The following is a 24,259-nucleotide window of genomic DNA, read 5'->3' as shown; positions in this document are numbered from 1 at the left end:
TCTTGCTATCTAGATCTACACAGGGAACTGTGAACAAAAGGTCTGGACCCAGGACGCCCACACCCACTAGTATATCTGCTTATCCTGCCAAGGGAAGGGATATATGACAACACCTACACCTCATTGGTGTGCGGAGAGGATCAACAGAAGTAACAGATGAAAAAGCACTTTGGACACTATAAAATCCTTTATGTACAAACAGAACTCTATGTCAATCTCGTGCCACTCAGATTTCTCCTCTCCACCTAGGAACATTTTTGAAGTACATTACCATATTTCTCACATAAATCTACTTCTTAAGTTCATTCTTTTTTTTTTTCCCACTCAACACGAGTAAAGGCAAAAATGGAAGAAGAAATTAATGTAAATAAATTGCTAACAATGTTTCAGAGAAGATTTTTTTTAAGAGTTAGAAGGGATTCTGAAAATACCTAGTCCAATCCATATTATTGTTAAAAGAGGCCCACAGTGAAAAGTGATTTTGTCTAAGGTCACGCAATTAGTGTGTGGTATAATCAGAACTACAATTGTCTTCCAATTCCTGGCTTGATGCTTATTCCACACTTTCCATACGATCTTTTTCTCAGAAAACATGAGGAGAACTCAACCACCATTGCAAACAATAATAATAATGCATGAGAAGCAATACAGATTAAGAGCACAGGACTTAATCAAAACAGTTCTAGGTTCAAATTCTAGTTCTATCATAAGCCAGTTGTGTTATCTTAGATAAGCTACTTAACCGATTTATGCCTCAGTCTCCTCTTTCCTCATCTGTATAGGTGGTGTTTTTTAATTTAAGGATTAAGTGATTAATATATGCAAAACACTAAGTAGAGTTCTTGGCACATAATTTAGTGCCCAATAAATGTGAGCTACTATTAGTTACATACTATTTCAGAGTTTTATGCCTTTACATTTATTATCCCATTTGACTGTCCATTAATCCCCGAGTAATAAAGGCAGTCCTTGTTTTGTACTTTGTTAACTGAAACTTGAGCATATCAGAACCGTGTCCTTGCTGTATCTCAATTTTACAATGGGGAAACTGGGACTTAGAGAAGTTTTAAGAAACTCATCAAATGTCACATTGGTAGAAGGGGAAGACCTGACAAAAGAATCCAACGTTTTTCTTTGCATACGGACTTTGAGAAAAACGGTTTAATCACATTAAAGTTCCTCAAACATACTTACTTCAGCCAACAGAATCAATTACACATTCTTGAACGCTCTGAACAAACTTCCAGAGCAGCTTCTGGTGCTACTGATAATTTAACCATACAGCCAGGAAGTAAACATGAAAACTTTTAAACCCCCTAATTCTTCCTTCAGGTGATGGGGAAAGTGAAACAATGTTCTCTAGTAAGAGTACATTAAATTACTTTAGGTGCTGTTTTTAAGGGTAAATAACTATTTATTTTTAATGTTTGTGCTGGATATACTCACATCAAGTGGGAAATGATGTATGTACAAAATTATTCACTGAAGCACTGTTTTAACAGCAAAATACTGAAAATGACTTAACTACTGATCAATATAGGGTTTAAATTATGGCCTATCCATTTGATGGACTATTATGCAGTCATAAAGGACTGACGAAGTTCTTTATGTCCTGATATGAAAAATTCCTAAGATATAACGTTAAAGGAAAGATGTACAACAGTGTATATGGTACATTAATACTTGGATTAAAATGAGGGTAGGGCAAAAAAGAAAATACATATTTGCTTATATGTGCATAAAATATCAGGAAGGATACAACAGAAACTTACAACATTATTTGCCTACAAAGATGGGACTGTGAAATTTTGAACTACATGAATGGATTATATTTGGTTCAAAAACCAAATAAACAAAAGAAAGCAAAATGAAAAATTTAAAACCCAATGTTACTATGCTGCATAAAAGAAAGTTACTTGAACGTATAGGAGAGTTAGGACCTTATCTTTTACTTCTCAAACTACTTCCCAGAGAAAGAAACTCAACAATGATGAACTGTTCATAGATCAAACTGGAAAACTAAGGCAAAAATATTCTCAAAATCTGTTAGAAAAGTAGCTATAATTTTACATGACAGGAACATAAACGTTTATTATACTACCGTTTTGCTTGTTTTGTATTAGAAATATTTAAAACAAGATAGAAAAAAGACAACACCAAAAGCACAAGCAACAAAAGAAAAAATAGATAAACAGGACTACATCAAAATCAAAAACCTTTCTGCTATAAATTATACCATTTAGAAAGTGAAAGGACAAGCCATTCAATGGGAGAAAATATTCGCAAATCACATAACCAATAAGAGTCTTGTATCTAGAATATACAAGGAACTCTCACAACCCAATAATACAAATTTTAAAACAGAAAAAGAATTCAAACAGACATTTGTCCAAAACAGATACACAAATGGACAATAAGCAAAAGATGCTTAATATCATTACTTATTAGGGAAGTGCAAATCAAAACCACAATGAGACACCACTTCATACCTACTAGGACGGCTAGAATAAAAAAATAATGGAAAATAACAAGTGTTGGTGAGGAGGTGGAGAACTGGAGCCCTCATACACTGATGGTAAGAATGTTAAATGGTGGAGCAGCTGTTGAAAACAGTCCAGCAATTTTTAAAGTTAAAACATATAGTCACTATATCACCCAGCTATTCCACTGTTAGATATATACCCAAAGGAAATTAAAACATATGTTAATATAAAAACATGTACACAAAAGTTCATAGTAATATTATCCATAATAGCCAAAAAGTGGAAACATCCCAGATGCCCATCAGCTAATGAGTGGATGAATAAAATGTATGTATAGCCATACAATGGAATATTATACAGCCACAAAAAGGAACGGGTACTGATACATACCATGACATGAATGAAACTTGAAAATATTAGGGTAAGTCAAAGAAGCCAGTCACAAAAATCACATATTGTATGATTCCATTTATATGAAATGTCCAGAGTGGGAAAATTGATAGAGACAGAAAGTAGATTAAGAGTTGCTGAGTACTAAGGGATGAAAGGGAATTGAGGAGTGAATGCTTATAAGTATGGGATTTCTTTTAGGAGGGATAAAAACGCTCTAAAATTAGATTGTGGTGATGGTTGTACAACCCTATAATATATTAAAAAACATTGAATTGTACATTTCAGATATTAAATTGTATGGTATGTGAATTATATCTTGACAAAGCTGTTTTTAAAAAGCGAAGAAAAGAAAAATGGCAATAGTGGAAAGAACATGATCTAAGCATCAAGAGTTTTAAGTTGTAGTCTTTGCTACGTTACTGACTTGCTGTCTTGCATCAGGATAGTCACAGGACCTCTGGGCCAGTTTCCTCGCTTATAAAATAAAGGAATTAAAATAGATTCACGTCAAAATTCTTTCTGCCTCTAAGATTCTATGATACTATAAAAGTCAGATGAGTAATTAGAGATTCGAAACTTCATCGAAAGCCAAAATGGCTAAGGAGTAGAAAACCAGTTTCTCTCTTACCTCCTTCTGTAATTTTACTGGAGGCAAGTCGAACAACCTCAGTGATCAAAGCTGTCTTTCCCAATCCACTTTTGGAAAAGCCCACAGGAAGGTGATATTCCACAAAGAAGGTGCTAAGGATCAAAACAAAAAAGTGGTTAAAAAACGAACCAAATAATAGGGGGCTGGCCCCGTGGCCGAGTGGTTAAGTCAGCGCGCTCCGCTGCAGGCGGCCCAGTGTTTCGTTGGTTCGAATCCTGGGTGCGGACATGGCACTGCTCATCAAACCACACTGAGGCAGTATCCCACATGCCACAACTAGAAGGACCCACAACGAAGAATATACAACTATGTACTGGGGGGCTTTGGGGAGAAAAAGGAAAAAAATAAAAAATCTTTAAAAAAAAAAAAAACGAACCAAATAATAAACCTATGTTCTGTCTGATAAATCTTACATATCTTTCAAGGTCCTATTTTCAGGACCTCAGGATCTCAGAGGACCTACCTCCTCTCTTCAAAGCTTTTACCAATCCTGTCAGGCAGAATTAAAGGCTCCCTTTCTTGTGCTCTCACAGCACTTTTAATATTAAACATCTATTTTGGCCCCTAAAGCCTATATTACAGGTCACCATTTAAACGTTTCTCTCTCATGCTGACTCTAAGGTATGCAAGAACAGAGTCTGTGGCTTAATTTTCTCTATTCTCACACTTACCTAGCATAGCGCTTGGGACCTTGTGAAGAAGTCAATACTATTTTTCTTTTTTTTTTGATGAGGAAGATTCGCCCTGAGCTAATATCTGTTGCTAATCTTCCTCTCCTTTTTTTTTGTTTGAGGAAGATTAGCTCTGAGCTAACATCTGTGCCAATCTTCCTCTATTTTTTGTATGTGGGATGTCTCCATGGGATGGCTGATGAGTGGAGTAGGTACATGCCCAGGATCCAATTCCGTGAACCTGGGCAGCCAAAGCAGAGCACACAGAACTTCAACCACTCGGCCATGGGGCCAGCCCCTCAATACATTTTTGTTGATTGAATGATGCATATGAAAGCACTTTACAAATCATAAAGAATTATAGAATCATTTATTTATTATCATCAGACACACTTTTCAGAAATGTCAGATTCAGCTTTTCCATGTCAGACACATACCGCTTTTTTGCTGTTGTCAGCTTAGGTGGTCTCCCAGGACAGCTTTTTTTGCCAGGGGTCATCTGTGGACTATCTGGAGGAACTCCCATTGTTTCCACGATGATTCTGACTGAATGTGTTCTACCCAGAAGGGCCAGTCTATCCACACTTAGTGCCATCACTTGGGCATCTTCTGGAGTTTCTGACAGCATCTGTTGTTCAACCAAATTTCTGAAAGAAGTTCATAAAGAGCAGTGAGGCACACAGTCAGAGGCCCGGCAGGAAACAATCTAGTTTGCACACACGAGGAGGAAAGAGGAAGGGCAGCAAGCATCTTAATTCACAAGTTATCAAGAATTGAGAAACAGTTTTAATCATCAGAATTCTGGCCTTAATCCACAGTGAAAGAAATCTAAAAAAATGTAAAGACATTCTTATAATCTAAAGGTTTATCTCCACACAAATCTAGAAACAGATGTTACAGAATCAGGTTTTCTACGAGAGATACAGACTTTACTTCAGTTACACACTACTCTAACACAACTACTATTGTCACTTTTGTATATTCCTCTTCATTTGCTTTCTTTATGCAAATTTTCTATACAAGTGTAATACAGCACACATACAGCCTGGAATTCTGCTTTCTCCCTTAACAATTTTATTGTATCCATCTTTTCATGTTATTACATTTTTAAGGATTACAATACTTAATGAGTTACTGTAACTCACTTCATCAGTCTGATAGTATTGGGCAAACACAGGTCATTTCACTTTAGGAGATCTTGTGGAAATAATCTTCCTCTGCTTTTGCCTGTAAACAAGCATTCACAGAGAGGCTCACCTATTTTTCTTGCCCACTGCCCTCTTCTTCGATTTATGATCATTTGACTCTGGAACCTTAGGAGATCTGACAAGGGCCTTAGATTGGCTCATTTTTTTAGAAGGGACAGTATCATCATCTTCACTGAAGAAATCACTGATGCTGGTATCAGATTTCTATGGGAGGAAGAAACAAATGAGAGGCACTAAAAGATGACTGCTTTAGGGATGGTGGTAATGCAAACATTTCTCTAAAAGTAATCAAATTCTTCTCTGCACATATATCATTCTCTTACAGAGATAACTGACACCAGGGAAATAATCCCATGTGTCTCTTGGTTAAACAAAAATAATCTGAAGTTCACAAAAATAACCTACAAGTGCAATTCAAAGAGAATAGATTCTCCTTTCACATTCCCAACAATAACAACCGCTATTTATTGACTGCCTACTCTCTATCTAGTACTATGCTAAATGTTGTGTGTGTATTTCTAATACTTACCACATTCCTATAAGGTGTCCTTACCTCAATCTTTACAAGTGAGAAAAGGAAAGCTGAGAGAAATTAGGCAGCTTGTTTATAATTCACAGTCTTAAGCAGTAAAGGCAGATCTTCCTCTCCATGGGTTCCAAAGCCTGTATTTCTACCACAGTTTAAGGCAAAATAACTGGTACAATGTCACCTAACTATATGGATGCAAGCACTTGGCTTTTTTCACCACTCCATACTACTACTGATTCATTCTGCTTTTAATCTTGCTAAGATGAACTGTTTATTATATGTCACAAATTTTCTTAAAGAGGGAACCAGCGGCTAAACCCCTTGTAATTTTTGAGAAAAGGCAGCTACCACAATTGACTGATCAGCCCTTTCTATCACAAAATGCAAAATAAAGAGACAACACAGTGTTACAGATATTGGCTCCAAATTTTTAAAAAAGAGACCTATCCAAAGTCATTTTAAGTTTATCACCTCTAACTCCATTGTTTCAGTGTGTCAGGGTATACAATGTGTTGACAAAGGATACCAAACAGTTAAATAAGCAAGATCAGAATGTCCTTCTAGGAAGCAATATCACTTTTTCAAGGTGAAATTACAAAGCTTTTTGCACCAGAATGGTTACTGACGAGGTGACGTCAGTATCATGGCAGAGTGAGTTCTCCCGGTGATCTCTCCCCTGCACAATACAACAAAAAAGACCTTCACACTCCAACAGAGGACACCCACACAAAACAAAAGATGCCTGAGAGACCCATGCAGCCACACGTTGGAGGGTGGAGAGGCTGGAGCCCCTCTTGGAGGAGGTGGAACGGGGTAAGAGAAAACTTCACTTCCTCCCCAAAAGACTGTGATCCAGGACTGTGCGTGGCCTGCGAGAGGGAAGGAAGAAGGGAGGGGATGCTCATTCACAGGAACATCAAAGATCCCTGAGGTCCCTCGCAGCTTAGGGGGAAGTCCCCTACAGGAGTGAAAGCTATCATTGGGAGTGACCTCATCAAGCCAATTCCCCAGGAGAGCAGTTTGAGAGAGCAGAGCAAGTAAGCCTGTGAGAGCTCACAGGAGAAAGAGCCTAGCCCCCTCACCTGCCCAGCACCAGCTCCAGCACCTGGGAGCCCAGCAGAAGGTGGAGGGCTCAGAATACATGGCTCCTGACCCCCAACTGTGTGACAATAGGTGGTGACTGCAACCAAATAGTACTAGGATGCTAAAGAACAAAACCACGCCCTCTAGCAGTATCAAAAATTATATTAAATCTCCAGATTGGAGAGAAAAATGAGAAGTACCCAGAAATCAGTTCTGAAGACACAGAAATACGTAATCCGAACAACAGAGAATTCAAAACAACTATCATAAAAAAACTCAACAAGTTAAAAGAGAATGCAGAGAAACAATTCAATGAGTTCAGGAGATACTTTACAAAAGAGATTGAAACTATAAAGAAGAATCAATCAAAAATATTGGAAATGAAAGACACAATCAATGAGATAAAACAAAATATGGAATCCCTGAATACTCAAGCAGACATCATAGAGGACAGAATCAGCATAATCAAGGACAGACATATTGAAATGCTCCAGATAGAGGACAAGAGAGAACTAAGACGAAAAAGAAATGAACAAAGTCTCCGAGAAATATCTGACTCAATTAGGAAATGCAACCTAAGAATTATAAGTATTCTAGAGGGAGAAGAGAAGGAGAATGGAGCAGTAAGCTTGTTCAAAGAAATAATAGCAGAGAACTTCCCAAACTTGGGGTAGGAGATGGAAATCCATGTGGAAGAGTCTACCAGGTCTCCTAAATGTGTTACTGTAAAAAGACCTACTGCAAGGCACAGAGTAGTGAAACTGGCAAAAGTGAATGACCAAGAAAAAATACTAAGGGTAGCAAGGCAGAAGAAAATAACCTACAAAAAGGAACCCATATTAGGCTTTCAGCTGGTTTCTCTGCAGAAACCTTACAGGCCATGAGAGACTGGAATGACATACTCAAATCTTTGAAGGACAAAAACTTTCAGCCAAGAATACTCTATCCAGCAAAAATTTCCTTCGGATATGATGGAGAAATAAAAACTTTCCCAGATAAACAAAAGCTAACTGAGTTCGTAGCCTCGAGACACCCCCCTACAAAAAATCCTCAAGAAGGCCCTTACATCTGAAAAAAAAAAAAAAAATGGGAGAAAGGGGTTACAAAGCACAGAGTAAGGAGATAAATAGGTAGACAAAATCAGAAAATTGTAGCTATACACCAGAACAGGTTAGCAAATACTCAAGTATAATATTAAAGATAAAGGGAAGGAAAACACCAAAAACAAAGACAATCTTGTCATTTTAACCACAAACTCACAACACAAGATGGAATAAGATGTGAGAAAAACTTAGGAGGGGAAGAGGAAAGGGACTGAATCGGTCTAATCTAAGGAAATAAGAGGCCATCAGAAAATGGACTATCTTATCTATGAGATTTTGAATACAAATCTCATGGTAACCACTAAACAAAAAAGCAGAACAGAGATACAAATAATAAATAAGGAGAAAACAAACACAACATAAAAAACCACATAACTCAATTGGTAGACCGAAACACATGGGATGAAAAACAAAGGAAATGAAGGAGAACCAGAAAACGAGTGATAAATGACAGCATTAAGCCCTCATATATTGATAATCACACTAAATGTAAATGGACTGAATTCTCCAAGAAAAAGACACAGAGTGATGAGATGGATTAAAGGACAAGACTCAACAATATGCTGCCTCTAGTAAAAAACTCTCAGCTCCAACAGGCTCAGAGTGAAGGAATGCAAGACGATACTCCCAGCTAATGGCAAACAAAAGAAAGTAGGTATTGCAATAGTTATATCAGACAAAGTAGACTTCAAGATAAGACACGTAAAGAGAGACAAAGAGGGGCAGTATATAATGATCAAAGGGACACTCTACCAAGAAGACATAACACTTATAAATGTCTATGCACCCAACACAGGAGCACCAAAGTGCATAAAGTAACTATTAACAAACCTAAAAGGAGATATTGATAATCACACAATAATAGTAGGAGACCTCAAAACTCCACTCACATCAATGGATAGATCATCCAGACAGAAAATCAACAAGGAAAAAGTGGAATTAAATGAAAAGCTAGACCAGTTGGACTTAACAGACATGTACAGAACACTCTATCCAAAAACAGCAGAACACACAATCTTCTCAAGTGCGCATGGAACATTCTCAAGGATAGACCATATGTTGGGAAACAAGGCAAGCCTCAATAAATTTAAGAAGATTTAAATAATAACAAGCATCTTTTCCAATCACAATGCTATGAAGCTAGAAATTAATTGCAAGAAAAAAGCTGAGAAAGGGACAAAGATGTGGAGACTAAACAACATGCTATTGAATAACCAATGGATCACTGAAGAAATTAAAAGAGAAATCAAAAAATATCTGAAGACAAATGAAACATAACATACCAACTCATTTGGGATGCAGCAAAAGCAGTGCTAAGAGGAAAATTCATTGCAATACAGGCTCATCCTAACAAACAAGAAAAATCCCAAATAAGCAATCTCAAACACCACCTGACTGAATCAGAAAAAGAAGAACAATGCCCAAAGTTAGCAGAAGGAGAGAAATAATAAAAATCAGAGCAGAAATAAATGCTATTGAAACAAAAAAAACACAGTAGAAAGCATCAACGAGGGGCCAGCCTGGTGGCACAGCGATTAAGTTCACACATTCCGCTTCTCAGGTGGCCCGGGGTTCGCTGGTTCAGATCCCAGGTGCAGACATGGTACCGTTTGGCAAAAGCCATGCTGTGGCAGGCGTCCCACGTATAAAGCAGAGGAAGATGGGCATGGATGTTAGCTCAGGGCCAGTCTTCCTCAGCAAAAAGAAGAAGATTGGCAGTAGTTAGCTCAGGGCTGATCTTCCTCAAAAAACAAGAACAACAACAACAAAAAAAAAAAAAAAAGAAAAAAAAGCATCAACCAAACAAAGAGCTGGGTCTTTGAGAAGATAAATAAAATTGACAAACCCCTCACCAAACTTACAAAGAAAAAAAGAGAGAAAGCTCAGATAAACAAAATTAGAAATGAAAGAGGAGAAATAACAATGGATACCACAGAAATACAACAGATTATAAGAGAATACTATGAAAAACTATCTGCCAACAAAATGGATAATCTAGAGAAAATGGATAAATTCTTAGACTCTTACAACCTCCCAAAGCTGTATCAAGAACAAACAGATAATCTGAATAGACCAATCACAAGGAAAGAGATTGAAACAGTAACCAAAAGCATCCCAAAGAATAAAAGCCCAGGACCAGATGGCTTCCCTGGGGAATTCTCCCAAACTTTCAGAGAGGATTTAATACCTATTCTTCTCAAGCTATTCCAAAAAATTAGGGAAGATGGAACACTTCCTTAACACATTTTATGAGGCCAACATCACTCTGATAATACCAAAGCCTGACAAGGATAACACAAAAAAGGAAAACTACAGGCCAGTATCGCTGATGAACATAAATCCAAAAATCCTCAACAAAATATTGGCAACTCAAATACAGCAATACATCGAAAGGATCATACATCATGATCAAGTGGGATTTATACCAGGGCCACAGGGATGGTTCAACATGCACAAATCAATCAATGTGATACACCACATTAACAAAATGAGGAATAAAAACCACATGATCATCTCAATAGATGCAGAGAAAGCATTTGACAAGATCCAAAACCCTTTATGATAAAAACTCTTAAGAAAATGGGGATAAAAGGAAATTATCTCAACATAATAAAGGCCATATATGACAAACCCACAGCCATCATCATACTCAATGAGGAAAAACTGAACGCCATCCTTCTGAGAATAGGAACAAGACAAGGATGTCCACTATCACCACTCTTTTTCAACATAGCACTGGAGGTTTTGGCTAGAGCAATTAGGCAAGAGAAAGGAATAAAAGGAATCCAAATAGGGAGTGAGGAAGTGAAACTCTCATTGTTTGCAGATGATATGATCTTATATACAGAAAACCTTGAAGAATCCATCAGAAAACTATTAGAAATAACTAACAACTACAGTTAAGTGGTAGGGCACAAAAGCAACTTACAAAAATCAGTTGCATTTCTGTACTCTAATAATGAACTTCCAGAAACAGAACTCAAGAATACAATTCCATTTACAATCACAACAAAAAGAATAAAGGACTTAGGAATAAATTTAACTAAGGAGGTGAAGGACTTATATAATGAAAACTATAAGACATTATTGAAAGAAATAGATGATGACATAAACAGATGGAAAGAGATTCCATGCACATGGACTGGAAGAATAAACACAGTTAAAATGTCCATACTACCCAAAGCAATCTACAGATTCAATGCAATCTCAATCAGAATCCCAAGGACATTCTTCACGGAAATAGAGCAAAGAATCCTAAAATTCATATGGGGCAACAAAAGACCCCAAATTGCTAAAGTAATATAGAAAAAAAAGAACAAAGCTGGAGGCATCACAATCCCTGACTTCAAAATGTACTACAAAGCCACAGTGATCAAAACAGCATGGTACTGGTACAAAAACAGACACACAGATCAATGGGACAGAACTGAAAACCCAGAAATAAAACCGCACATATACAGATAGCTAATCTTCGCCAAAGGTGCCAAGAACATACAATGGAGAAAAGACAGTCTCTTCAACAAATGGTGCTGGGAAAACTGGACAGCCACATGCAAAAGAATGAAAGTAGACCATTATCTCATGCCATACACAAATATAAACTCAAAATGGGTCAAAGACTTGAAGATAAATCCTGAAACCATAAAACTCTTGTAAGATAATACAGGTAGTACACTCTTTGACATCGAACTTAAAAGGATCTCTTCGAATACCATGTCTTCTCAGACAAGAGAAACAAAAGAAAAAATAAACAAGTGGAACTTCACCAGACTAATGAGCTTCTGCAAGGCAAAAGAAACTAGGATCAAAACCAAAAGACAACCCACCAATTGGGAGAAAATTTTTGCAAATCATATATCTGATAAGGGGCTAATTTCCATAATATATAAGGAACTCACGCAACTGAACAACAACAAAAAAACAGCCTGATCAAAAAATGAGCAGAGGATATTAACAGATGTTTTTCCAAAGAAGATATACAGATGGCCAATAAACACAAGAAAAGATATTCCACGTCACTAATCATGAGGGAATTACAAATCAAAACTACACTAAGATACCACTTACGCCTGTTAAAATGGCCATAATCACTAAGACTAAAAATAACAAATGTTGGAGAGGGTGTGGAGAGAAGGGAACCCTCATACACTGCTGGTGGGAATGCAAACTGGAGCAGCCACTATGGAAAACAGTATGGAGATTCCTCAAAAAATTAAAAATAGAAGTACCATATGACCCAGCTATCCCACTACTGCGTATGTACCCAAACAACTTGAAATCAACAATCCAAAGTAACATATGTACCCTTATGTTCACTGCAGTCTATTCACATTAGCCAAGACATGGAAACAATCCAAGTGCCCATCGATCGATGACTGGATAAAGAAGATGTGGTATATATACACAAGGGACTACTACTCAGCCAGAAAAAAGACAAACTCATCCCATTGCAACAACATGGATGGACCTGGAGGGTATTATGCTAAGCAAAATAAGCCAGACTGAGAAAGACAAATACCATATGATTTCACTCATATGAGGAATATAAACAAACACATGGACAAAGAAAACAGTTCAGTGGTTATGAGGGGGTGGGGGGTGGGCACAGGGGGTGAAGGGGAGCACTTATATGTTGACAGACAAGAAATAATGTACAACTCAAATTTCACAGTGACGTAAACTATTATAAACTCAATTAAAAAAAAGTAAAAAAAAAGGTTACTGACAAGGCATTCAAAATCTAGATGGGTCCACAGCCTTAGGGAAATTAGAGTAAACATAAACTAGGTTGTTCAAAAGCTAAGAATTTCAGAAACCAAAAACAAAACGTAAGAATGCTGAATTTCTAAGCTGTGGATGTTATTCAATATTAAGAATGTCAAACATTTACCCTAGGGAAGAACATGAGCATTCTAACTCCTTGGTCTTCCCATTGCCTCATGGTCAATTGGTTCACCTTCTTCCAGTCAGCAAACATTTTCTAAAATTATTTTGTTCAAATAGCATGGGGGATTATGTAGTGCCATTCATACATACATTCATTTATTCACTAAGTATTCACTGAGTACTCAATATCTATCAGGACTTTGTTGTACTGGTAATAAAAAGATAACGAAGATGTTCTTGTTCATGAGGAACTATAACATACAATGTGGTAAGGGCTATAATAGAGGTATGTGCAGGATATTGTAGACATTCAGGCAACAAATTCTGCTTGGGGGAGTCTGGGATAGTTTCCTCATAGAGGTGACAAGTTGATTTTTAAAGAATGAAGAGAAATTTACCAGATACATAAGGACATTTCAACATGCAAAATTGAAGGATCAGTATGAGTGAGAAATATGGAGAGAGAAAAAGAGCTAGAATGTTTGAGGAGTGGGAAGACAGTAGGACTGGAGTCTCCAGACGGTGCAGGGCAAAAGTAGGAGATGAGGTTAGGCAGGTAAGTCAAGATCAGATTCTAATGCCATTCTCAAGTCTTATGAGATGGTGTGGTCTAGTGGGAAAAACACAGGGTTTCTATCAGACAGACTAGGGTAAGAATTGTAGTTCTACCACTTAGTTACTAGTAATTAACGTCTCTAAGCTTTTATTTCATGATATGTAAGAGATAACACTATTTCAACGGGCTAGTAAAAGAATTAAATGAAATAATGAATTTAAAACATGTGGTACAATGCTCAACAAACAATATGCAAACTCCCTGGCACGTGGAAAATGTATAATAAACCTAAGTTCCCTTTCCTTTTTATCCTACAGGTAACATAGTACCGGTGATGATTTTTAAGGTAGGAAGTCATGAAATCCTAATAATTCATATCTTTTAAATCCATCTCCTCCTTTCCAACCCCACTGCTGCCACTCTCATTCAGGCTCTCTCTCTCTCTCACATACCTCCAATAATCCAACGGCTTCTCATCTACTTCCAGTAATTCTCCCCTCAGTTGGCCCCTACATCACTGCCAGATTAACATTCCTAAAACACTATTTTGATCATGTCCTTTCCTCCCCAGCTGACATTCAAAGGCTTTCATAGACTGGTTGCAATGTGCTAGCCTGCCTTATCGACGACTTCTTTTCCACACGAATTCTCATCTAGTCAAATTAGATCCCTTGCAGTGCACAAACTGCTTCTCTAGACAGGTCATTCCTTCTATTCCCATTTCATTTCCTTTCTCTCTCTAAACACTACCTTTCAAGTCTCAGTTAAGATCCCTTATTCCTCATGATGCTCTTTCCTGACAATCTCATGTAAACCTTCTCACCGATTCCTCTGAACCCTGGTAGCTCTCACTGTCTCATCACTGAGCTGGTATAAACCACCTTGTATTTCAGTTATCTTTTCTGACCTGGAGAAAAGGAAAATGAGAAGTATGACAGCGATCTTTACAAATATAAACAATTACTTGTAGAACAGGGATTGAACTTATGTATAGACTCTAAAAGATGCTAAACCAATGAATAGAACATATGGCTTCATACAAGAACTTTGAAAATGCTAGAACTGACTGAAAAGAGAATGCCCTATCTTAAGGATCAGTAAAGATATTTGTCACCTGTGAGTAGAGGTGTTTCTGGAGTATTTTGAAAAGATACCAATCAAGGGTGCTTCTCAGGGTATACTTGGATTAGCTCTTCCTTAGAAGATCTTGAAGGAAGCCATTTAACGTATTAATTAAGACCACAGGCTTTGGACTCAGGTAAGCTTGAATCTGAACCCTGGCTCTAACACTTACTTGCTATGGATCCTTGGACAAAATACTTAATCTTACTAGGCCTGTCTCTTCATCTGTAAAATGAGGATAATGCTTTCCTCTTCAGGTTATCATTATAATTAAATAAGATAAAGTATATAAAATGGATAGCTTTCTGTCTGGCAAGTGGTAACATGCCTGCATCTACTAACATGATTAATACTCTTGTTCTCCAATTCCTAAAGCTTCAGATTCAATGACTTACAGGTGCTGTGTAAAATAAGTTCTCCAGGAGACTCTGGTCATATTGAGGGTCATTTGGCTCACTGCTGCAATACACATCACTTCCAGGAGATGGGGAGTCTGGAGGAGAGCCTAGCCCATTCCAGTAATGACCTTGGGATAATTCAGCACTGCAGACATAAGAAAAACAAAGCAGACGGAGTTTAAAAGAAGTTTCACCTGAGTTATTCTTTTTTTAGTGAAAACTTTCTAAAATTATAAACATGGAAGAATATATGTTAAACAGAAGACTCACATTAAACAGAAGACTACCTGATAAACATTTTCATGTTATATTCCCCTTCTACTGGGATGCCAATGGCTAGTATTAAAAAAATACACTACAGACACTGATTATGATCTCATTCATTTACATAACAACCATTTTATTTATTTATTTATTTTTGAGGAAGATTAGCCCTGAGCTAACTACTGCCAGTCCTCCTCTTTGTTGCTGAAGAAGCCTGGCCCTGAGCTAACATCCGTGCCCATCCTCCTCCACTTTGTATGTGGACGCCCACCACAGCATGGTGTGCTAAGCAGTGCCATGTCTGCACCCGGGATCTGAACCAGTAAACCCTGGGCTGCCGAGAAGCGGAACGTGCGAACTTAACCACTGCGCCACTGGGCCGGCCCCTATAATACCCATTTTAATGGGCACCTCTTATGTGCCATGCATAGTGTTAGGTCCTGAATGATACAGAGATGGTTAAGCTAACTTGCTCTATTCTTGTGCTGCTTATGGCCTAGTGAAGAGGGAAAAAAGAGGTAAGGAATTAACTGTAATTCAATGAGTTAAATGTTATATGTTGTTTTTGTGAAGAACGGCTAATTCATAAATATCCTTTCTTCCATTAAGCAAAAATATGTGTATTTAGGGTTAATTATGGTAAGATTAGTTTTATGTGGGATATAGAAATGAATAAAACAGACACCCTACTTACAGAGTTTGTGAATTGATAAGGAAGACAAGCATACAAGAACGTGTACATTTCATTCATTTTTGTTTCTCCTATAGTAACTAGCACTTAACGAACATCTGTTAATGAACTTATTTCTTAACAAACTTGTTATTAATAAAAGCAACATTTATTAAATACTTAATATGTGAAAGGCACTGTGCTAAGCATTTCAATTTTAATTCTTTCAACTTTGCTTCCCTTTCAAGCTAGCTACTACACTTTGTTTTCCTTTCTTTAATTACTTAATAGTACATAATCACTACCTTCAAATTAGATCATGTCCTACATTTCTTGGAATAAATAGATGCTCAATAAATGTTCCTTTCCTTAATCTATAGCAGGGTTTCTCAGCTTTAGCACTACTGACATCTCGGGTCAGATAATTCTTTGTCATTGGGAGCTATCTTATGCATTTTGGATCCCTGGACTCTACTCACCAGATGCTAGTAGCACTCCTCCAATTTTGACAAGCCAAAATGTCTCCGGACATTACCAAATGTCCCACGGGATGGAAGGTAGGGGAGAACTGCCCCCTAGTTGAGAATCACTAATCTATAGTAATCTCTCTGTCAAAGGTCAGGACAACTTCCTAACTGCCAAAACCCAACTAACAACTTCCCAATCCAATGCCTTCTCTGCAGCTTCTGAGCACTGCTCCATTTTGAAGCTCTATTTCTTGGTATTCTACGTACCTCTCATTTGCCACTTATGGCTCCCCCGTACTCAGTTTCTTGCTTACTTTTCCCCCTTGCAAACCCTTAAAGTTGCGAAGATCTCCTCTGTTGAGTAAAGAACCCTCCACTTTTTACTTCTTTTTTTCAAATTAACATTTCCTTGAATTTATTCTATCTATGACACATTAAAAGGGAATGCCATTTCCCTCTTTGCAATATTTTGGACATACTGATACCAAAAACCGAGAGTGGTCACAGCTGCTCTGCACAGGCCAGAGACCTGAGGTTCCTGTGCAGCCAGAAGGGCAGGAGATATGAGAGTGAAAAAAAAGCAGGGCTGGAATTTGCCCACATTCTTTGGCTACAAGATAAGACCACTCTCAGCACTTTCTTCTTAGACATTTTTTAATCAAAGAATGTATGTACCTATTTTAAAAGTCAAATAGGATTACAAGACATAATAAAAAACAGTAGTTGCCTGCCTTCTTAGGGGTAATCACTTTTAACTTCCTAAAATGTTTCTTCTGGTATTTACCTTCATATTTCTAAGTAACACAGGTGTACTACTATTTTCTGATTTTTCACTTTTCTAAATAATTTATGAACTTACTATTATGAAAAATGAAGGGTCCACTCCCTTATATCATTACTCTTGGACACAGATTTCCTTCTCACCCACCTTCTCAATTTATATTACAATTTGTTGTTAATTTCAGTGTTAATATTACATCAGAGCCAAGTGTAATGTATTACTTTCTTATACAATTTCTAGTTTTCCTTCTTTTAGTAACTGCCCTAATTTTCATTTACTTAGTTCTTTATATGCCTATTACTATTTCACTATTGAACTCTCTAAGAAAACTGAAAATTCCCTCTCCATTTGGTCAAACACAGGAGAAATGAGTCTCCACCCACTCCCTCCCCTAGAAATATCCCTAATAAGCCCTGCCCTGCTCCCATAGAGTGTTTGCTCTCTAAATATAACACAGACCCTAAACCTCCTTCTCTCTTTCTTCTGTATTATATCCCCTACTTCTTGGACTCCATGCCTTACTCTTTACATTCTTTGTGGTAGAGGACATCTTTGTGTGGTTTCCTAAGGAATAGTGCTGGAGAGTTAAACTTTTGAGACCCTGGATGCATGAAAATGTTTTTACTCTACCCTCACACTTAATTGATAGTTTAATTGGGAATGGAACTTGAAGTTGAAAATTCAGAATTCTAGCCATCGTAGTGGGTATAAAGTGGTATCTCATTGCGGAGCTGATTTGCATTTCCTTGATAACTAATGGCGTGGACATCTTTTCATGTGCATATTAGCTACTTGACCATCTTCTTCGGAGAAATATCTATTTAGATCCTCTGCCTACATTTTTAATTGAATTATTTGTCTCTCAATTATTAAGCTGTACGAATTCCTTATATATTCTAGATATAAGTCCTTTATCAGATATAAGACTTGCAAATATTTTCTCCCATTCTGTGGTCATCTTTTCACTTTCTTAAAAGTGTCCTTTGAGGCACAAACATTTTTGTTTTGTTTTGTTTTGTTTTTTTTTTTTGGAGGAAGATTAGCCCTCAGCTAACTACTGCCAGTCCTCCTCTTTTTGCTGAGGAAGCCTGGCTCTGAGCTAACATCCGTACCCATCTTCCTCTAGTTTTATACGTGGGACGCCTACCACAGCATGGCTGCCAAGCAGTGCCATGTCTGCACCCGGGATCCGAACCAGCGAACCCCGGGCCGCCGAGAAGCGGAACGTGCAAACTTAACCGCTGCGCCACCGGGCCGGCCCCGAGGCACAAACATTTTTAACTTTAATTAAGTCTAACTTACCAATTCTTTTTGTTGCTTTTGGTGTCATATCTAAGAATCTCTTCTCAAATCCAAGATCATAAAGATTTATCTCTATGTTTTCTTCTAAGAGTTTTATAGTTTTAGCTCTTCCATTCAGCTATTTAATCCATTTTGAGTTAATTTTTGTATATAGGTTGAGGTAAGGGTCCAACTTCATTTCTTTTGCATGTAGCTAGCCAGTTGTCCCCGCATCATTTGTTGAAAAGATTCTTCTTTCCCCATTGAATGGTCTTGACTCCCTTGTTGAATATCAGTTGACCACAGACACATAGGTTTATTTCTAGACTATCAATTCTATTCCATTGATTTATATGTCTATCTTTATGCCAGGAACAAACTGACTTGATTACTATTGCTTTGTAAGAAGTTTTAAAACAGGGAAGTGTAAATCCTCCTACTTTTTTTTCAAGATTGTTTTGGCTATTCTGGGTCCCTTGCAATTTCATAGGAATTTTAGAACCAGCTTATCAATTTCTACAAAGAAGTCAGCTGCAATACTGATAGGGATTGCAGTGAATCATAAACATGGGATTTGTTTCCATTTATTTAGATCTCCTTTAGTTTCTTTGAACAACATTTTGCAGCTTTCAGGGTTTATGTTTTGTACTTCTTTTGTTAAATTTATTCCTAAGTATTTTATTATTATCAACTCTATCGTAAATGGAATTATTTTCTTAATTTCATTTTTGGATTGTTCATTGTAAGTAAACAGACATATAAATGATTTTTGTATATTGATCTTGTATCCTGCAATCTTCCTGAATTTGTTTATTAATTCTTATAGTTTTTTAGTGGATTCTTTAGGATTTTCTACATACAGATCATGCAATCTGTGAACACAGTTTTACTTCTTATGCAATTTGGATTCCTTTTATTTATTTTTTTCCTGCCTAACTGAGCAGGTCACATAGGTAATAAGAGATAGACCCTGAATTTCAACTCATGTCTGTTTAAAAATCCATGCTCTTTTCATTATACCCTGCTAATGCTGCTGTTGGGGATAGAGCTCGGAGATAAGAATGGAAAGGTTTATTGGAAACCATTCTGTAAGTGAAGCCACAAATAAAAGGCTAAAGATTGGATTTTTATTTAAGAGACAATGGATAATGATTTTTTATTTAGTATACAATGAATAACCAAGGGAATGACTTGGTTATTCTAAGGAAGTACTGCTTTAGGAAGATAAATCTGTTAACAATGTATACAACGAATTGGAGGAAGAATTTAAAAGGAAGAAAGCTAGTTAAGAGCTCTTACCTGCCCAACAGCAGCTGTATGGTTCTGGTATCAGCTTTTGTATCGTGCTTCCCAAATGTATTCTCAGTTGGGGGGTGGAGGTAATCTTCAAGGTGGTCTTTAAATTGATTCCTAGAGAAGGCTTTGACTCTAAGGTGTGGAAAAATATTTTCTGAGTGGCTAACATATGGGGAAAATCTAAATCAGAATTAATTGAGTTAAAAGATAGTACATAGAGATAGTTCAACAAGGAAAATTTAACATACTTTAGACTTAACTACCTCAAAGATATATAAAACTTCACAATTTACAAAACCCTTTCCTACATTAGAATCTCATTTCATTTCTGTAATAGAGGGAGGAGAGAATATCCCCATTTTATATATAAGCTGGTTCAGAGAGAGCAAAGAACTTAGCCATTTACATATTTAGCAAGCGCCAGTGCTAGGTCTGGATTTTGAGTATCTTAATTCCTAGTTCAGGCTTCTTTTCCACCACATTAAGGATTATTTGTCAAACATTTATAAGATTACTTAGTCCATATCTTGACAAAAAACACATGCTAACAACTACTAAGAAATGAACTGTTGGGATTCATGTATATCCTGTAACTTACTGTGTTGATGCACTAAGAAAATCTTCCTTCATAGAAGGATGAACTTCGTCCAACAACATGCTAGTATCTGGGCTTGATTTCATTGCAGAAATCACCATAGCATTACGCAGTTTATTGCCTTGTTCTAACAGAGCTGAAGAGGGCAAAAGCAGAACATGGAAAATCTAAAATTCAACAGAAATACTTACAATATTTAGCACCTTTCCTATCATAGGACTTACCATAGTCTACTGTAATGGCTTATGTATCTGCCTTCCCCACTAGCTTGAGAATTCTTTGAGGACGTTAACTTTATAACAAATGCTTACTGAGCTTCTGTTATGTGGACTGTTTTAGATGCTGGCATTAGAGCAGGTAATTAAATCTCTATTCCAGAGAGACTGAACTCCTTGTGGAAGTCATTTTACGCACGCATTGACTCTTCCAAATGGTGTTTGTACATAATAAGGTTAGCAATGTCTATATATTATTTTTGTATCCAGGTACCTTATTGAATTCTCTTATTATCTGTGTAACAGTTTTAATGCCATTACTATCCAAGAAACACCAACAACCTTATCAGCTAAGCTTTTAGGAGCCATAGTGATAATCTATCCTAAATTTATACTTTTATGGATGAAGAAAAGAATGTCAAAAAATTTCCATGACTTGTCAGAGATCACAGGAGGTTAACACAAAAGTCTGGATGAAATCTTCAGACTTTCTGATAGGTAAAATTTACCCCATCCCTAAGTAACAACAACAATAGCAATTACAGCAGATAACATTTATTGAATCCTTACCACGTGGTGGGCACTTCTCTAAGTATATTATATATATGAACTCATTTAATCCTTCCAACAATCCTGAGATAGGTATTACTATTTCCTTCATTTTCCAGATGAAAAAAATTGAGGCACAGAGGATAAGTAACTTGCCCAAGTAATGCATTCAGCAGCTGTATAATCAGGATGACTCCACATCCTATGATTTTAACCACTATACTATATAGAACCCTACTTTAGCTCTTAGATCCCCCTTTAAAAGCTTAAGACCAGTGGTATTATTCCAAGGAACACTGGAAAGTATTATTTTCTTGAGGTTCCACGGTTGCTTAAGAGATGAGACTAGATACCAAGTGCGTCTCTTAGTCTAGAGTTTTATAGCTTCTAAAAATAAAGAAGACATGGTGGTCAGGCCAAGAAAAAAAAAAAACAAGCCAAATAGCTCCATAAACATCTAGCATTTGTTAGTATAAAGAGTATCAAATATAGCTTAAAAACTAAAAAAAAAATCACCACGACCAAGAAAACTGAAATATCATCTGTTCAGTGTATGATGTGAAAAATACAACTAAACTAAAAGAAAATAAAGATCATCTATTATGGTTGGCAGAATTCTAAGATAGCTCCTCCAAGATTCCCAGCCCCTAGTGTACACATACTTTCTCCCAGTGATTCAAATACTCATCTAAGTATTGATGTGAAAGGATTTTGCAGATGTAATTACAGTTCCAAATCAGTCAAGCTTAAGAAAGATTATCTTAGTGGGCCCAAGCTTTTTAAAAGGGGAGTTGGCAGGATTTGAAGTCAGAGATTTTGAAGCATGAGAAAGATTTAACGTTATCATTGCTGTCTTGAAGACGGAGGGGGCCATGTGACAAGAAATGCAGGCAGCCTCTAGGAGGTGAGAGTGCCCTGGCTGACAGCCAGCAAGGAAATGTGACTTCAGTCCTCCAACTGCAAGGAACTGAATCTGTCAACAAGAAAGAACTTGAAAGCGAATTTCTCCCCAGAGCTTCCAGATGAGAATTTAGTTTGGCTGACACCTTGATTTTAGCCTGTGATACCCTAAGCAGAAAACTTAACCATAACTTGCTGGACTTCCAATCGACAGAACTGTGAACTAATAAACAGATGTTGTAGTTTAAGCCATTAAGTTTGTGGGAATTTGTTATGCAGCAATAGAAAACAAATATACCCACTCATGGCACTAGCCAGGAATACTGATTGTTAACATTTTGATATATTCCTTATAACTTTTTATCTATGCATACATACACTGGTATTTTACAGAATTTTTTTCTTTTGCAAAAATGGTATATTATGTATACGGTTTTGTAACTGCTTTTTCATTTAACAATATGCATTAACTTTTTTCTACGTAAATAATGGCAGCACAATATTCTATTCAGAATTCATTGTACGTATTTTTGTTTTTATTAAAAAAAAAAATCTCTTTAGGATTTAGCCAGAAAATGGCTGTCTTTTTTATTCAGTAAGAAAGGGTGAGGAAAACATGGTCTACTAGTATTGAAAATTTGGTTAAAGAAACTTGCTATGTGACAGGAAACCCTTGTCCTTTTAGTTTCTAGTTGGCACTGGTTTTACTCAACATAGTTTAAAATTCCTTAATGAGGGAGGCACACTCAATAAATGCTTTATGAATAGTGACAAGCAGTGTCAATAATAAACTTCCTTTCATTTCAGGGCCATGTAGAAAAACAATTATTCTACTGATACCCAAAATGCTTCTAGGGAGAGAACAGCCTTGGTACTTGATGATCTAACCATATCTAGCTATTTTCAATTCCTTAAACACAATACTTCCTTTGTGCTCTCAAAGTTCCAGGTATTTAATTCCATAACAGAATTTATCATGCAGTGTTATAATTGTCTATCTCACCCAATCAACTTCAAGACTAGGGACTGGCTCTTGCCGGTCTTTGTATCCTCGGTGCCTGGGCATATGGCCTGGTATATACATCAGGTGTTTGAGAAAATGTTTTAACAAATATTTCCACTGTGGCATATATCACACATAATTGTACTGTATCTGCTTTAGAGTCTGTTTCCATTTCTTAGGGTCAGGGGCTGTATCTTATTTATCATTGTAACCCCAATACTCAAAACAATGACTAGCACAAAAGAGCCACTCGAAAGATACTTGCTAAATTGAAATGAGCTTAAAATTTTCATCCCTGTTAAATAAAAATTACTTTGGGAATGGTAGTATTTTAAGAGTGATTTAATCAATTATTTACATCTGAATGGGAATAGGTACTAAAGATAGTTTCCAAAAGCAGGTTTTAAAAAGGAAATAAACATTGAGAGGAACAAGTAGGACAAATCTGAGCACAGGTGGTCCATTCATTGGTCTCTAAGTGGTTTCGTTGTTGGAAGAGCCATTCTTAGAAAAGGTTTTCTAAACTCTAATGCATGGCAACAAAACCATTTATTTCCCCTTCTCAAGAGGAAGCTGGTACGTACAGTATAAGGCATCTTTCTGTACCTCAACTCAATAATAATTTCCTGAACACAAAGGAAAGGCACTTAGGTGAGTTCAGGACAAATGTTTCCCTTGTTTATTTTCTAGCGGAGGGCACAGCCTCTGCTAAACACAAGGAGGTATACAGCTTCTGGTTTTTGTTCTGACTCCTTGCTATCTATTCTAAACCCCAACTCTTTTGTTTGTTTTTTTGAGGAAGGTTAGCCCTGAGCTAACATCTGCCACCAATCCTCCTCTTTTCGCTGAGGAAGGCTGGCCTTGAGCTAACATCCGTGCCCATCTTCCTCTACTTTATATGTGGGATGCCTGCCACAGCATGGCTTGCCAAGCAGTGCCAAGTCCGCACCTGGGTGAACCCCAGGCTGCTGAAGCGGAATGTGTGCACTTAACCGCTGCGCCACCAGGCTGGCCCCCAAAACCCCAACTCTTACAAGCAGGATGTGTAGTTAGTGTTTCATAAATACTAGCTGGTTCACTAATTCACTTCTGTACCCCCTTTCCTGATATGATGTCAGTACAATGAAGACCAAGAAGATAATTAAGTTTATTATTT

At 37.1% G+C, this 24,259-nt stretch overlaps 1 protein-coding gene across 10 annotated transcripts in view; it reads right to left on the bottom strand.

Moving 5' to 3' along the window:
* C2CD3 (C2 domain containing 3 centriole elongation regulator) overlaps positions 1-24,259 on the bottom strand; it is a 137,123-nt gene that overhangs the window by 90,710 nt on the left and 22,154 nt on the right. For 7 of the 10 annotated variants that reach the window (XR_011495824.1, XR_011495825.1, XM_070490711.1 and 4 more), the window contains 6 exons: positions 20,440-20,572; positions 19,845-19,973; positions 15,080-15,227; positions 5,454-5,608; positions 4,634-4,843; positions 3,505-3,617 (listed from right to left, as the gene is read on the bottom strand). Coding sequence is in view for 8 of the 10 variants with exons in the window: in XM_070490711.1 (XP_070346812.1) it covers positions 3,505-3,617; positions 4,634-4,843; positions 5,454-5,608; positions 15,080-15,227; positions 19,845-19,973; positions 20,440-20,572 (888 nt within the window). In the remaining 2 variants the exon portion in view is untranslated. The remainder of the gene's footprint in view (positions 1-3,504; positions 3,618-4,633; positions 4,844-5,453; positions 5,609-15,079; positions 15,228-19,844; positions 19,974-20,439; positions 20,573-24,259) is intronic. The other 3 variants (XM_070490712.1, XM_070490716.1, XM_070490717.1) reach the window with 2 other exon arrangements.

This window comes from Equus asinus, chromosome 20 (assembly GCF_041296235.1).
Source record: "Equus asinus isolate D_3611 breed Donkey chromosome 20, EquAss-T2T_v2, whole genome shotgun sequence".
NCBI lineage: Eukaryota > Metazoa > Chordata > Mammalia > Perissodactyla > Equidae > Equus > Equus asinus.
Note: the sequence above shows the minus strand (reverse complement) of the source record. Positions and strands in the feature narration are given on the sequence as shown.